The sequence below is a fragment of the Micromesistius poutassou genome, assembly GCF_964030765.1.
Source record: "Micromesistius poutassou genome assembly, chromosome: 19".
Lineage (NCBI taxonomy): Eukaryota > Metazoa > Chordata > Actinopteri > Gadiformes > Gadidae > Micromesistius > Micromesistius poutassou.
In genome coordinates this window covers 93,993-107,517 of record NC_140289.1, presented here as the reverse complement: position 1 = coordinate 107,517, position 13,525 = coordinate 93,993, and the positions used below count along the sequence as shown (strand labels likewise).

Below are 13,525 nucleotides of genomic sequence, written 5' to 3'. Positions count from 1 at the left end.
GCTAGCGTGATGCTAACAGGCTCCTCCCCCTCCCAGGCGGTGTGTGTGTGGGTGCAGCTAGCGTGATGCTAACAGGCTCCTCCCCCTCCCAGGCGGTGTGTGTGTGGGTGCAGCTAGCGTGATGCTAACAGGCTCCTCCCCCTCCCAGGCGGTGTGTGTGTGGGTGCAGCTAGCGTGATGCTAACAGGCTCCTCCCCCTCCCAGGCGGTGTGTGTGTGGGTGCAGCTAGCGTGATGCTAACAGGCTCCTCCCCCTCCCAGGCGGTGTGTGTGTGGGTGCAGCTAGCGTGATGCTAACAGGCTCCTCCCCCTCCCAGGCGGTGTGTGTGTGGGTGCAGCAGGCCCGGGAGCGCGTGCGGCGGTTCTGCTCCGAGTCCCTGCCGCTCTTCTTCCTGGTCATGTGGGTGGTGGTGATCGGAGTGGTGGGCTCCGCCGTCATCGTCAAGATCCTCGACCTCTTCTTCCCCACCTGCGAACACAGGTGAGCGACGGGGCCAATCACACGGCCCGTCCAATCACAGGAGCGGGATCATCGCAGCGCGTCATCACAGGATGACCCATTTGTCCGTTGTTCATCAACGCAGTGCTGCTGCGGCGTAGGGTTAGAGATACTCTGACCGTACGGCAGTAAGGCAGTTCAGTTAGTGACGGGTTAACCTAGTGATGGTTAGTGTGTACGGGGAAACGGGTTAACCTAGTGATGGTTAGTGTGTACGGGGAAACAGGTTAACCTAGTGATGGTTAGTGTGTACGGGGAAACGGGTTAACCTAGTGATGGTTAGTGTGTACGGGGAAACAGGTTAACCTAGTGATGGTTAGTGTGTACGGGGAAATAGGTTAACCTAGTGATGGTTAGTGTGTACGGGGAAACAGGTTAACCTAGTGATGGTTAGTGTGTACGGGGAAACAGGTTAACCTAGTGATGGTTAGTGTGTACGGGGAAACGGGTTAACCTAGTGATGGTTAGTGTGTACGGGGAAACAGGTTAACCTAGTGATGGTTAGTGTATATGGGGAATGGGTTAACCTAGTGATGGTTAGTGTGTACGGGGAACGGGTTAACCTAGTGATGGTAAGTGTGTACGGGGAAACGGGTTAACCTAGTGATGGTTAGTGTATACGCGGAAACGTGTTAACCTAGTGATGGTTAGTGTGTACGGGGAACGGGTTAACCTAGTGATGGTTAGTGTGTACGGGGAACGGGTTAACCTAGTGATGGTTAGTGCTGGCTCTTGGTTCTATGAACGTCCTCACTGTACCCACAGAGGTATACCGTTGTTCCTCCTGACAGACGTGCTGCTGACTGTACGTCTCTTTGGGTGAAAGCGTTAATGTGAATGTTACTGTGGCTCCGTGCCCCCCCCCCCCCCCCCCTCACCACACGGTTCTCCTCCTCCTCCTCCTCTCCTCCAGGAGGTCCTACCATCTCTCCGAGGTCCCCCGCTGCCCCGAGGAGGAGAAACACACGCTGCTGGAGAACATGGAGGCGGAGCCCACCTCAGGAGCTGCCGAATGACTCCGCCCTCACGCCCAGCGTCTCCATGCTTGTTTCATGCTTTCAGACCCCCCCCCCTCCCCCCTCCCCCCTCTCCCCCCCCCCCCCCCCCCCCCCCTCCTCCCCCTCCTCGAGTGCGTCCAGCAGACCCCCCAGACCTCCTGCAAGGTCTGAGGCCCGCTCTCCGCTCCTGGCTAGGATCAAATCCCCAGGATCAGAACCCATCAAAGCAAACACAAGATATTCAAATAATTGTAAAATGATTTGTGTTTAATGAATGTTTTTGGCTAGCAGAGCTAGCTTCTGCTACATGAATACTGATCGAAACAGCTGTTCTTCCTCCATTACCTGTGACGCATGTCTTGATGGCTGTAGCCGAGGACAGCTACCTAGCTTAGCCCCCTGGTTAGACGACGTTTAGTGAGCATGTCTGAACGGCTGTAGCCGAGGACAGCTACCCAGCCACCTAGCTCAAACTCTGGTTAGATGTTTAGTTAGCATGTCTTGAAGGCTGTAGCAGAGGACAGCTACCTAGCCTAGCCCCCCCGGTTAGATGACGTTTAGTTAGCATGTCTGGACGGCTGTAGCCAAGGACAGCTACCTAGCTTCGATGACGTTTAGTTAGCATGTCTTGACGGCAGAAGCCGAGGACAGCTACCTAGCTTAGCCCCCCCCGGTTAGAAGTTGAGTTAGCGTTCACTGACGCCCCTCTGGGCGGCTCTGCCACTCTCTGAGTTCCCCTCCTGATGTACCGACACTGCTCCCAGACTAAGCGATGTACAGCACGCCAGCGTAACGTCGAGTGTAATTTGCTGTAAACTACGTGAGCGGAGTTTTGTGTTTGTTAATTGAATGTGAAAACGAGGTTACTGAGTTTCAAGGAAGAGGCGGTCCACTCTTCCTACGATGTCAAACGTTCTGGAACTTTTCTCTAGAGCGATGTGGGATAACATACGTTTATATTGGTAAGTCTTCTTCTTCTTCTTCTAAACGACATGCAGTATACACGTTTGGATTTTCTTAGAAGTGATAAGGTAACCCCAGTTAGTTCTAGAGGTCCTAGTGGTGAACTGTTATGATGCTGTGGGCAGTAGCTCTCACCAGGACCCTGTAGTCCAGTACCACCGGTCACCTGGACCCAGGACCCCCATCCAGACCCCGCCCAGCATCTCACTGGCTGCTGGAGGGCCTCACTGCATGCCCACTGGGACTCCTGTGGCATGATGCCACCGTTTGGTGTTTGACCAGGTCGTCATTTGGGAAAACATGACATTTTCTGAATTGTGGAGCTTTTATTTTGAAGAACTGTTAAAGCACTTTATAACGATGCATCATAAAGTCGAGCATGGTTAAAAAACAAATAAAACGTTTGGATTTAACTGAAGCCAGCAGTGTGTGGTTTTTTATATACTGGAGGTTTAAAGGGTCGGTCAAGTCCTTAATTGTTCAGTTTCGTTTTCCAAACTATCCATTTTACTTTTATTTATAAAAAAATAACCAATAACACCATGACCTAGTTTTATGATTCTCAAAATGTTGGATTTAAGATTCCTTTCCTCAGGTCTCCCTCCAAAGCCACTGCCCCAAACGCACGCTAGCTGTAGCCCTGGATGTGTCTAGCCTTGTGAAAGACTCCAACCAATGAGTGCGCAGGTAGCCGGGTAGCGTAGTGTAGACGGACAGACAGGCCGTCCAACCATTTCATTCGGGCCAAATTAAATGAATGGACGGGCTTATTACAGCCTGTAATGTATGCCAAATGAATTGCCTACCGTAGCTTTAAGACGGTAACCCTGGTCAACATCAGTGAAGGAAAGTAAACGCTACAGGAAGAACCACAGAAATAAGCTCATTTGATCAACTTTATTATTTACTTTTGGCCCCCGTGATATATCTCTCTCATCACTCACACACACACACCACCCCAGGTGTGCCCCCCCCAACCCCACCCCCAGGTGTGGCCCCGCCCCCCCACCACCACCCCAGGTGTGGCCCCGCCCCCTCAGCAGGAGCCGAACTCCTCGATCCACTCCTCGTACTTGAGCAGGTCGGAGGCCGACACGGACTTGGAGACCTTCTTCAGCGCCGCCTCGAAGTCCTGCATGGTGGTGGGCATGTGCATCTCGTCCTTGGAGATGTTACGGATCTCCTCCGGGGTCAGGCCCTCGATGCGCCGCCGCATCGCCATCAGAGACGCATCCCTGAGAGAGAGAGAGAGAGAGAGAGAGAGAGAGAGAGAGAGAGAGAGAGAGAGAGAGAGAGAGAGAGAGAGAGAGAGAGAGAGAGAGAGAGAGGAGAGAGAGAGAGAGAGAGAATTTGTTGGAAGAACTTAACAAGATGAGGAGAGTAGTCTAGGAAAGGACAGAAGGAGAAGGGGGCTAGAGGAGAGGAGAGGAGGAGACTAGGGGAGAGGAGGAGAGGGAGGAGACTAGGGGAGAGGAGAGGAGGAGACTTGAGGAGAGGAGAGGAGGAGACTTGAAGAGAGGAGAGGAGGAGACTTGAAGAGAGGAGAGGAGGAGACTTGAAGAGAGGAGACTTGAGGAGACTAGGGGAGAGGAGAGGAGAAAAGGAGGCCAGGGGAGAGGAGAGGAGAGGAGGACACTAGGGGCGAGGAGAGGAGGAGGCTAGGAGAGAGGAGACAGGCCGTACCGGCAGACGTTGGTGATGTCCGCCCCGGAGTAGCCGTCCATCTGCTGGGCGATCTTGTCCATGTCCACGTCTCCCTCCAGCTCCAGCTCCAACAGGTTGATCCTCAGCAGCTCCACCCGACCCTTAGCTGCAGACCGGGACACACGCCTTAGCAGGGTGGAGGGGGGGGGTACACCACCAGGGTGGAGGGGGAGGGGCTACACCACCAGGGTGGAGGGGGAGGGGCTACACCACCCGGGTGGAGGACTGGAGGGCTAGAGGGCAGGGACTGACGGCGTACCGGAGGGCAGGGGGATGTAGATCCTCTTCTCCAGACGTCTCCTCAGGGCCTCGTCGATGTCCCAGGGGAAGTTGGTGGCGGCGAGAACCATCACCATCTTAGAGGGGTCCTCGCTCTCCGTGGCCCCGCCCACACCTGCACACCACAACACACACTGCTGCTACACACCACAACACACACTGCTACACACTACAACACACCACAACACACACTGCTGCTACACACCATACACACACTGCTACACATCATACACAATACACTGCTACACACCACAACACACACTGCTACACACCACAACACACTGCTACACACCACAACACACTGCTACACACCATACACAACACAACACACACTGCTACACACCACAACACACAACACAGTAACTGTTCTAGAGGTTCTAGAGGTGATAGTGTGGCGGTACTAGAGGAGGTTCTAGAGGTGATAGCGTGGCGGTACTAGAGGAGGTTCTAGAGGTGATAGCGTGGCGGTACTAGAGGAGGTTCTAGAGGTGATAGCGGTACTAGAGGAGGTTCTAGAGGTGATAGCGTGGCGGTACTAGAGGAGGTTCTAGAGGGGTGGCGGTACTAGAGGAGGTTCTAGAGGTGATAGCGTGGCGGTACTAGAGGAGGTTCTAGAGGTGATAGCGTGGCGGTACTAGAGGAGGTTCTAGAGGTGATAGCGTGGCGGTACTAGAGGAGGTTCTAGAGGTGATAGCGTGGCGGTACTAGAGGAGGTTCTAGAGGTGATAGCGTGGCGGTACTAGAGGAGGTTCTAGAGGCGTGGCGGTACTAGAGGAGGTTCTAGAGGTGATAGCGTGGCGGTACTAGAGGAGGTTCTAGAGGTGATAGCGTGGCGGTACTAGAGGAGGTTCTAGAGGTGATAGCGTGGCGGTACTAGAGGAGGTTCTAGAGGGGTGGCGGTACTAGAGGAGGTTCTAGAGGTGATAGCGTGGCGGTACTAGAGGAGGTTCTAGAGGCGTGGCGGTACTAGAGGAGGTTCTAGAGGTGATAGCGTGGCGGTACTAGAGGAGGTTCTAGAGGCGTGGTGGTACTAGAGGAGGTTCTAGAGGTGATAGCGGTACTAGAGGAGGTTCTAGAGGTGATAGCGTGGCGGTACTAGAGGAGGTTCTAGAGGTGATAGTGTGGCGGTACTAGAGGAGGTTCTAGAGGTGATAGCGTGGCGGTACTAGAGGAGGTTCTAGAGGTGATAGCGTGGCGGTACTAGAGGAGGTTCTAGAGGTGATAGCGGTACTAGAGGAGGTTCTAGAGGTGATAGCGTGGCGGTACTAGAGGAGGTTCTAGAGGTGATAGCGTGGCGGTACTAGAGGAGGTTCTAGAGGTGATAGTGTGGCGGTACTAGAGGAGGTTCTAGAGGTGATAGCGGTACTAGAGGAGGTTCTAGAGGTGATAGCGTGGCGGTACTAGAGGAGGTTCTAGAGGGGTGGCGGTACTAGAGGAGGTTCTAGAGGTGATAGCGTGGCGGTACTAGAGGAGGTTCTAGAGGTGATAGTGTGGCGGTACTAGAGGAGATTCTAGAGGTGATAGCGTGGCGGTACTAGAGGAGGTTCTAGAGGTGATAGTGTGGCGGTGCTAGAGGAGGTTCTAGAGGTGATAGTGTGGCGGTACTAGAGGAGGTTCTAGAGGTGATAGCGTGGCGGTACTAGAGGAGGTTCTAGAGGTGATAGCGTGGCGGTACTAGAGGAGGTTCTAGAGGTTCTAGAGGCGTGGCGGTACTAGAGGAGGTTCTAGAGGTGATAGCGTGGCGGTACTAGAGGAGGTTCTAGAGGTGATAGAGTGGCGGTACTAGAGGAGGTTCTAGAGGTGATAGCGTGGCGGTACTAGAGGAGGTTCTAGAGGTGATAGCGTGGCGGTACTAGAGGAGGTTCTAGAGGTGATAGTGTGGCGGTACTAGAGGAGGTTCTAGAGGTGATAGCGGTACTAGAGGAGGTTCTAGAGGTGATAGCGTGGCGGTACTAGAGGAGGTTCTAGAGGTGATAGCGTGGCGGTACTAGAGGAGGTTCTAGAGGTGTGGCGGTACCGTCCATCTGCACCAGCAGCTCGGCCTTGACGCGGCGGCTGGCCTCGTGCTCCTCAGACGTCCCGCGCCGGCTGCACATGGAGTCGATCTCGTCGATGAAGATGGTGGTGGGGGCGTAGAACCGGGCCTGGGGGGGGAGACAGCGTCAGACCCCCTCAGAACCCCCCCCCCCCCCCCGGGTCTGACCCGGGGGGGGGGGGTCGGGGCGGGGCGGGGGCGGGGCCTACCATCTCAAACAGCAGGCGGACTGAGGGGGCGGGGCTGGGGGCGGGGCCTACCATCTCAAACAGCAGGCGGACTGAGGGGGCGGGGCTTGGCGGACTGAGGGGGCGGGGCCTACCATCTCAAACAGCAGGCGGACCAGCTTCTCTGACTCCCCGCGGTACTTGGAGGTCAGCGTGGACGACGACACGTTGAAGAAGGTCGTCCGGCACTCGGTGGCCACCGCCTTGGCCAGCAGGGTCTTACCGGTACCTGGGGGGCCCACCATGAGGACCCCCTGGGGAGGGGACACACACACACACACACACACACACACACACACACACACACACACACACACACACACACACACACACACACACACACACACACACACACACTTAATCTAGAAGTCTCTGAGCTCATATCCCCGGTGGACCAATAGGAGGGCAGCGTGTGTGGACCAATAGGAGGGCAGCGTGTGTGGACCAATAGGAGGGCAGCGTGTGGTGGACCAATAGGAGGGCAGCGTGTGGTGGACCAATAGGAGGGCGGCGTGTGGTGGACCAATAGGAGGGCGGCGTGTGTGGACCAATAGGAGGGCAGCGTGTGGTGGACCAATAGGAGGGCAGCGTGTGGTGGACCAATAGGAGGGCGGCGTGTGGTGGACCAATAGGAGGGCGGCGTGTGGTGGACCAATGGGAGGGCGGCGTGTGGTGGACCAATAGGAGGGCAGCGTGTGGTGGACCAATGGGAGGGCAGCGTGTGGTGGACCAATAGGAGGGCAGCGTGTGGACCAATAGGAGGGCAGCGTGTGGTGGACCAATAGGAGGGCAGCGTGTGGACCAATAGGAGGGCAGCGTGTGGTGGACCAATAGGAGGCCAGCTTGTGGACCAATGGGAGGCCAGCGTGTGGACCAATAGGAGGGCAGCGTGTGGTGGACCAATAGGAGGCCCCCATGTGGACCAATAGGAGGGCAGCGTGTGGACCAATAGGAGGCCAGCGTGTGGACCAATAGGAGGCCAGCGTGTGGACCAATAGGAGGGCAGCGTGTGGACCAATGGGAGGCCAGCGTGTGGACCAATGGGAGGGCGGTACCTTCCAGGGCCGGCGGATCCCTCTGAAGAACTGGGGCATCCACATGGGCAGCACCACGGCCTCCTTCAGCAGCCGCTTGGCGTCCTCCAGGTCCGCGATGTCCTCCCTGGTCACCACGACAACCACCGGTCACTACAGCGTTCTGGTAGCGCTGGTCTGAGAGTCTCACTACCACTTTAGTTATAGTTAGTAATAGTAATAGTTATTGTTAGTTAAAGTAATAGTTACTTATAGTTATAGTTAGTTAGTTATAGTAATAGTTAGTTATAGTAATAGTTTGTGATAGTAATAGTTAGTTATAGTTATAGAAATAGTTAGTTATAGTTAGTGATAGTTATAGTTAGTGATAGTAATAGTTATAGTTAGTGATAGTAATAGTTATAGTTAGTTATAGTTTGTTTTAGTTATAGTTAGTTACAGTTAGTTTGTTTTAGTTATAGTTAGTTATAGTAATAGTTAGTTATAGTAATAGTAATAGTTATTGTTAGTTATAGTAATAGTTACTTATAGTTATAGTTAGTTATAGTTATAGTTTGTTTTAGTTATATTTATAGTTAGTTAGTTATAGTTAGTGATAGTTAGTGATAGTTATAGATAGTTATAGATAGTGATAGTTAGTTATAGATAGTTATAGTTAGTGATAGTTATAGTTAGTGATAGATATAGTTAGTAATAGTTATAGTTAGTGATAGTACCACTTGATGTTGGGGTTCTGGGAGATGATGTCTCTCTCCAGCGCCTCCACCAGGTCCTTATCGTGTCCGCTGCCGTCAAACCGCTTCACCTCGCGGTCCTCCGCCTTGGCCTGGGAACACCACAGGAAGTGACGTCACCACAGGAAGTGACATCACCACAGAAAGTGATGTGATGAGCTAGATCCTCTAGAAGGTGGAGCAGAGCTAGGTCCTCTAGAAGGTGGAGTAGAGCTAGGTCTAGAAGGTGGAGTAGAGCTAGATCTAGAAGGTGGAGCAGAGCTAGGTCCTCTAGAAGGTGGAGTAGAGCTAGGTCTAGAAGGTGGAGCAGAGCTAGGTCTAGAAGGTGGAGCAGAGCTAGGTCTAGAAGGTGGAGCAGAGCTAGATCTAGAAGGTGGAGTAGAGCTAGGTCTAGAAGGTGGAGTAGAGCTAGATCTAGAAGGTGGAGCAGAGCTAGATCTAGAAGGTGGAGCAGAGCTAGATCTAGAAGGTGGAGCAGAGCTAGGTCTAGAAGGTGGAGCAGAGCTAGATCTAGAAGGTGGAGCAGAGCTAGATCTAGAAGGTGGAGCAGAGCTAGGTCCTCTAGAAGGTGGAGCAGAGCTAGGTCTAGAAGGTGGAGCAGAGCTAGATCTAGAAGGTGGAGCAGAGCTAGGTCTAGAAGGTGGAGCAGAGCTAGATCTAGAAGGTGGAGCAGAGCTAGGTCCTCTAGAAGGTGGAGCAGAGCTAGGTCTAGAAGGTGGAGCAGAGCTAGATCTAGAAGGTGGAGCAGAGCTAGGTCTAGAAGGTGGAGCAGAGCTAGGTCCTCTAGAAGGTGGAGCAGAGCTAGATCTAGAAGGTGGAGCAGAGCTAGATCTAGAAGGTGGAGACGGTCTAGAAGGTGGAGCGGAGCTAGAAGGTGAGGCTACCTTGTCGTCCTTGTGCTTCTCCTTGCCGTCCTTGGGGTCCTTCTTCTCCTTGCCCCTGTGGGGGCGGGCCCCGTCTCCGTTGGCGCCCCGGGGGGCCTGTCTGGGCTGCTGCCGGACCCCCGCGCTGGGCCGGCCGTCCCGGGGCGACGCCCTGACCGGACACGGAGACGACCTGCGGGAACGCCAGGGCAGGAACGTCACACACACACCACAGGGACGACATCGCTACCAGGACACTACCACCACACACACACACACACACACACACACACACACACACACACATCTCTCCAGATGCACACAACACACAACCGTGTGCATCTGGAGATGTGTGTGTGTGTGTGTGTGTGTGTGTGTGTGTGTGTGTGTGTGTGTGTGTGTGTGTGTGTGTGTGGAGATGTGTGTTTGTGTGTGTGTGTGTGTGTGTGAATCTGGAGATGTGTGTGTGTGTGTGTGTGTGTGTGTGTGTGTGTGTGTGGAGATGTGTGTTTGTGTGTGTGTGTGTGTGTGTGTGTGTGTGAATCTGGAGATGTGTGTGTGTGTGTGTCTGGAGATGTGTGTGTGTGTGTGTCTGGAGATGTGTGTGTGTGTGTGTGTGTGTGTCTGGAGATGTGTGTTTGTGTGTGTGTGAATCTGGAGATGTGTGTGTGTGTGTGTGTGTGTGTGTGTGTGTGTGTGTGTGTGTGTGTGTGTGTGTACATGTGAGTGTGCGTGTGATTGGCTACATTTCCAGGGCAGAGATCAGGAACAATAAGCTGAGAGCAGCACACTGTGGTACTAATCAGACTCATATGACCAACCCCCCCCCCGCCTGCCCCCTCCCCTCCCAAAAGTACAGCTACTGCACCGCCAGCGCTATAGAGTGTAGCGCTATAGAGTGTAGCGCTATAGAGTGTAGCGCTATAGAGTGTAGCGCTATAGAGTGTAGCCTGATGACAGCGTGTGGTGGACCAATAGGAGGGCAGCGTGTGTGGACCAATAGGAGGGCAGCGTGTGGTGGACCAATAGGAGGGTGGAGCTATAGAGTGTAGCGTGGTGACAGCGTGTGGTGGACCAATAGGAGGGCAGCGTGTGTGGACCAATAGGAGGGCAGTGTGTGGTGGACCAATAGGGGGGTGGAGCTATAGAGTGTAGCCTGATGACAGCGTGTGGTGGACCAATAGGAGGGCAGCGTGTGGTGGACCAATAGGAGGGTGGAGCTATAGAGTGTAGCCTGATGACAGTGTGTGGTGGACCAATAGGAGGGCAGTGTGTGGTGGACCAATAGGAGGGCAGTGTGTGGTGGACCAATAGGAGGGCAGTGTGTGGTGGACCAATAGGAGGGTGGAGCTATAGAGTGTAGCCTGATGTCAGCGTGTGGTGGACCAATAGGAGGGTGGAGCTATAGAGTGTAGCGTGGTGACAGCCTTCCTACAGCTAGCCTCATGACCTGCGCTTGACGTGGGCGGAGAGCAGGTCTCCATCCTCGCTGGGTTTGGACGGAGCGGCGTTCAGCTGGAAGCTCGCCAGCGTCGCCATGATCTCGTCCACCTGCTTGTTCTCCTCGCTGATCTCCTGCAGAACCTGCAGAACCACACAGTAACAAGAGGACTCAACCCCTGCAGAACCACACAGTAACAAGAGGACTCAACCCCTACAGAACCACACAGTAACAAGAGGACTCAACCCCTACAGAACCACACAGTAACAAGAGGACTCAACCCCTGCAGAACCACACTGTAACAAGAGGACTCAACCCCTGTAGAACCACACAGTAACAAGAGGACTCAACCCCTGCAGAACCACACTGTAACAAGAGGACTCAACCCCTGCGGAACCACACAGTAACAAGAGGACTCAACCCCTGCAGAACCACACTGTAACAGAGGACTCAACCCCTACAGAACCACACAGTAACATAGAACCACACAGTAACATAGAACCACACAGTAACAGAGAACCACACAGTAACAGAGAACCACACAGTAACAGAGAACCACACAGTAACAGAGGACTCAACCCCTACAGAACCACACAGTAACAGAGAACCACACAGTAACAGAGAACCACACAGTAACAGAGAACCACACAGTAACAGAGAACCACACAGTAACATAGGACTCAACCCCTGTGGAACCACACAGTAACACAGAACCACACAGTAACATAGAACAGAACCTCACAGTAACATAGAACCACACAGTAACAGAGAACCACACAGTAACACAGAACCACACAGTAACACAGAACAGAACCACACAGTAACAGAGAACCACACAGTAACATAGAACTCAGTGCTGATCCCCTACCCCAACGGCGGGGCGGGGCGGGGGCGGGGGCGGGGCGTGGGCGGGGCGGGGCGGGGCGGGACTCACCTGCTGCCAGCGGTTGGTGAAGCCGGCGTCGCGGAGGGCCAGCAGGTGGCGCTGCACCTGGGTGAGCACGCCGCGGTACAGCACGCTGGCCGAGCTGTAGTTCCCCAGCAGGGCGTACTCCCGCGCCAGCTTCACGTTCTCCGTGATCTCACGCAGGTTCATCCTGCTGGAGGGGTCTGCAGGACACACACACACACACACACACACACACACACACACACACACAGTATTAAACCCTATCAACACACACACACACACACACACACACACACACACACACACAGTATTAAACCCTATCAACACACACACACACACACACACACACACAGTGTTAAACCCTATCAACACACACACACATAGTGTTAAACCCTATCAACACACACACACACACACTGTCTAACACACACACACACACACACACACACAGTGTTAAACCCTATCAACACACACACACACACACACACACGTACTGTTAAACCCTATCCAACACACACACACACACACACACAGTGTTAAACCCTATCAACACACACACACACACACACACACACACACACACACACACACAGTGTTAAACCCTATCAACACACACACACACACACACACACACACACACACACACATAGTGTTAAACCCTATCAACACACACACACACACACACGTACTGTTAAACCCTATCAACACACACACACACACACACACACACACACACACACACACACACACACATATACATAAGCACAATGGACTGTAATCCCCTTTATTCAATAGCTTCAACAAACATCTAACCTTTTCCACATGACTTAGTGGACAAACAGACCATGGCTTAACATGACATACTACCAAACACAAAGTAACACACAGTCAACACTACCAAACACAAAGTAACACACAGTCAACACTACCAAACACACAACACACTACCAAACACAAAGTAACACACAGTCAACACTACCAAACACAACACATTATCAAACAAAGTATCACACAGTCACAACCCATCGCTTTACACGTCCTGTGGTTTGGACTACAACTACGACTAAGGTGGATTTGTTTAATGCTGTCGTTATTATAATTATTACCAGTAAGATGTCAACTGATCAAAGTAACATGGAAGAAGTAAACCAGCTAACAGGTGAGTTGTGCTCAAAGCAACACGTCCATCGTGATCATAGAACAGGTAAATGATGATCAAAGCAACAGGTGAGTGGTGTAACAAAGTGTTTTTTACCAAACCTCGCCCTAAACCCTCTCTGTATCAGACTATACAGCGGTAAAGAATTATAGTTGATCATAAAGCGACAGAACCAGACGAGCTGTCATCTGCACATAAATATGAACTATTAAACTTATTATTGAGCATATTCTACATCCCTGATCTGCACAACTCAGGGTGGACTCCCGCACCCGGCTGATTAAAAAAAAACTCTGTCTGGACGAGTACATACATACAATGGGCCAAGTTAATGGAAGTTCAGACAATTAAACGTCATTTGTAATTAATTAGAATGTGATAAAAGAGTGAAACTTACTTGACTTCTCCGCTGAAAACAAAAAAACAAGTTCGTTCACTCACTGGTGAAAGTTATGACGAGTTCCGGTGACCAGCGGGACGTTTCCGAAATGTAACGAAAAGAGCCGAGGGAGATCCCAAAGCGAAAAGCGAATATCTATATAGATATATCTCTATATCTCTATAAAATATATATATATCGGTTTTAACTATTAGTTTTATCAATAAAAATTAAAATACATATATTTTATATATATACATATCAGATTCATACATACATATATATATTCCCATAAGTAAAT

At 52.2% G+C, this 13,525-nt stretch overlaps 2 protein-coding genes across 2 annotated transcripts in view; one reads left to right on the top strand and one right to left on the bottom strand.

Annotated features, from left to right (window-relative positions):
- The window catches only part of ginm1 (glycoprotein integral membrane 1), an 8,933-nt gene extending 6,066 nt beyond the window's left edge, over positions 1-2,867 (top strand). The window contains exons 8-9 of the mRNA XM_084483640.1: positions 317-480; positions 1,412-2,867. Of these exons, the coding sequence (XP_084339766.1) occupies positions 317-480; positions 1,412-1,514 (267 nt within the window). The 3' untranslated portion in view covers positions 1,515-2,867. The remainder of the gene's footprint in view (positions 1-316; positions 481-1,411) is intronic.
- A 612-nt stretch (positions 2,868-3,479) lies between these two features.
- On the bottom strand, positions 3,480-13,282 carry katna1 (katanin p60 (ATPase containing) subunit A 1). The gene is made up of 11 exons (XM_084483652.1): positions 13,243-13,282; positions 11,711-11,886; positions 10,786-10,919; positions 9,357-9,528; positions 8,455-8,564; positions 7,760-7,865; positions 6,800-6,958; positions 6,460-6,586; positions 4,423-4,557; positions 4,143-4,269; positions 3,480-3,694 (listed from the first exon to the last, which is right to left on the bottom strand). The coding sequence occupies exons 2-11, from the start codon at positions 11,870-11,872 to the stop codon at positions 3,496-3,498; spliced, it is 1,431 nt and encodes a 476-aa protein (XP_084339778.1). The 5' UTR covers positions 11,873-11,886; positions 13,243-13,282; the 3' UTR covers positions 3,480-3,495.
- Positions 13,283-13,525: the final 243 nt, after the last annotated feature.

Bases quoted from the DNA above. Each gene is read 5' to 3' on its own strand.
- katna1 (XM_084483652.1), bottom strand. From the start codon at position 11,872: ATGAACCTGCGTGAGATCACGGAGAACGTGAAGCTGGCGCGGGAGTAC. The intron at 9,529-10,785 runs GTCATGAGGCTA...GCGTTCCCGCAG, and splicing joins TCCGCCCACGTCAAGCGCAG to GTCGTCTCCGTGTCCGGTCA. The intron at 3,695-4,142 runs GTACGGCCTGTC...TCTCTCTCTCAG, and splicing joins GACATCACCAACGTCTGCCG to GGATGCGTCTCTGATGGCGA.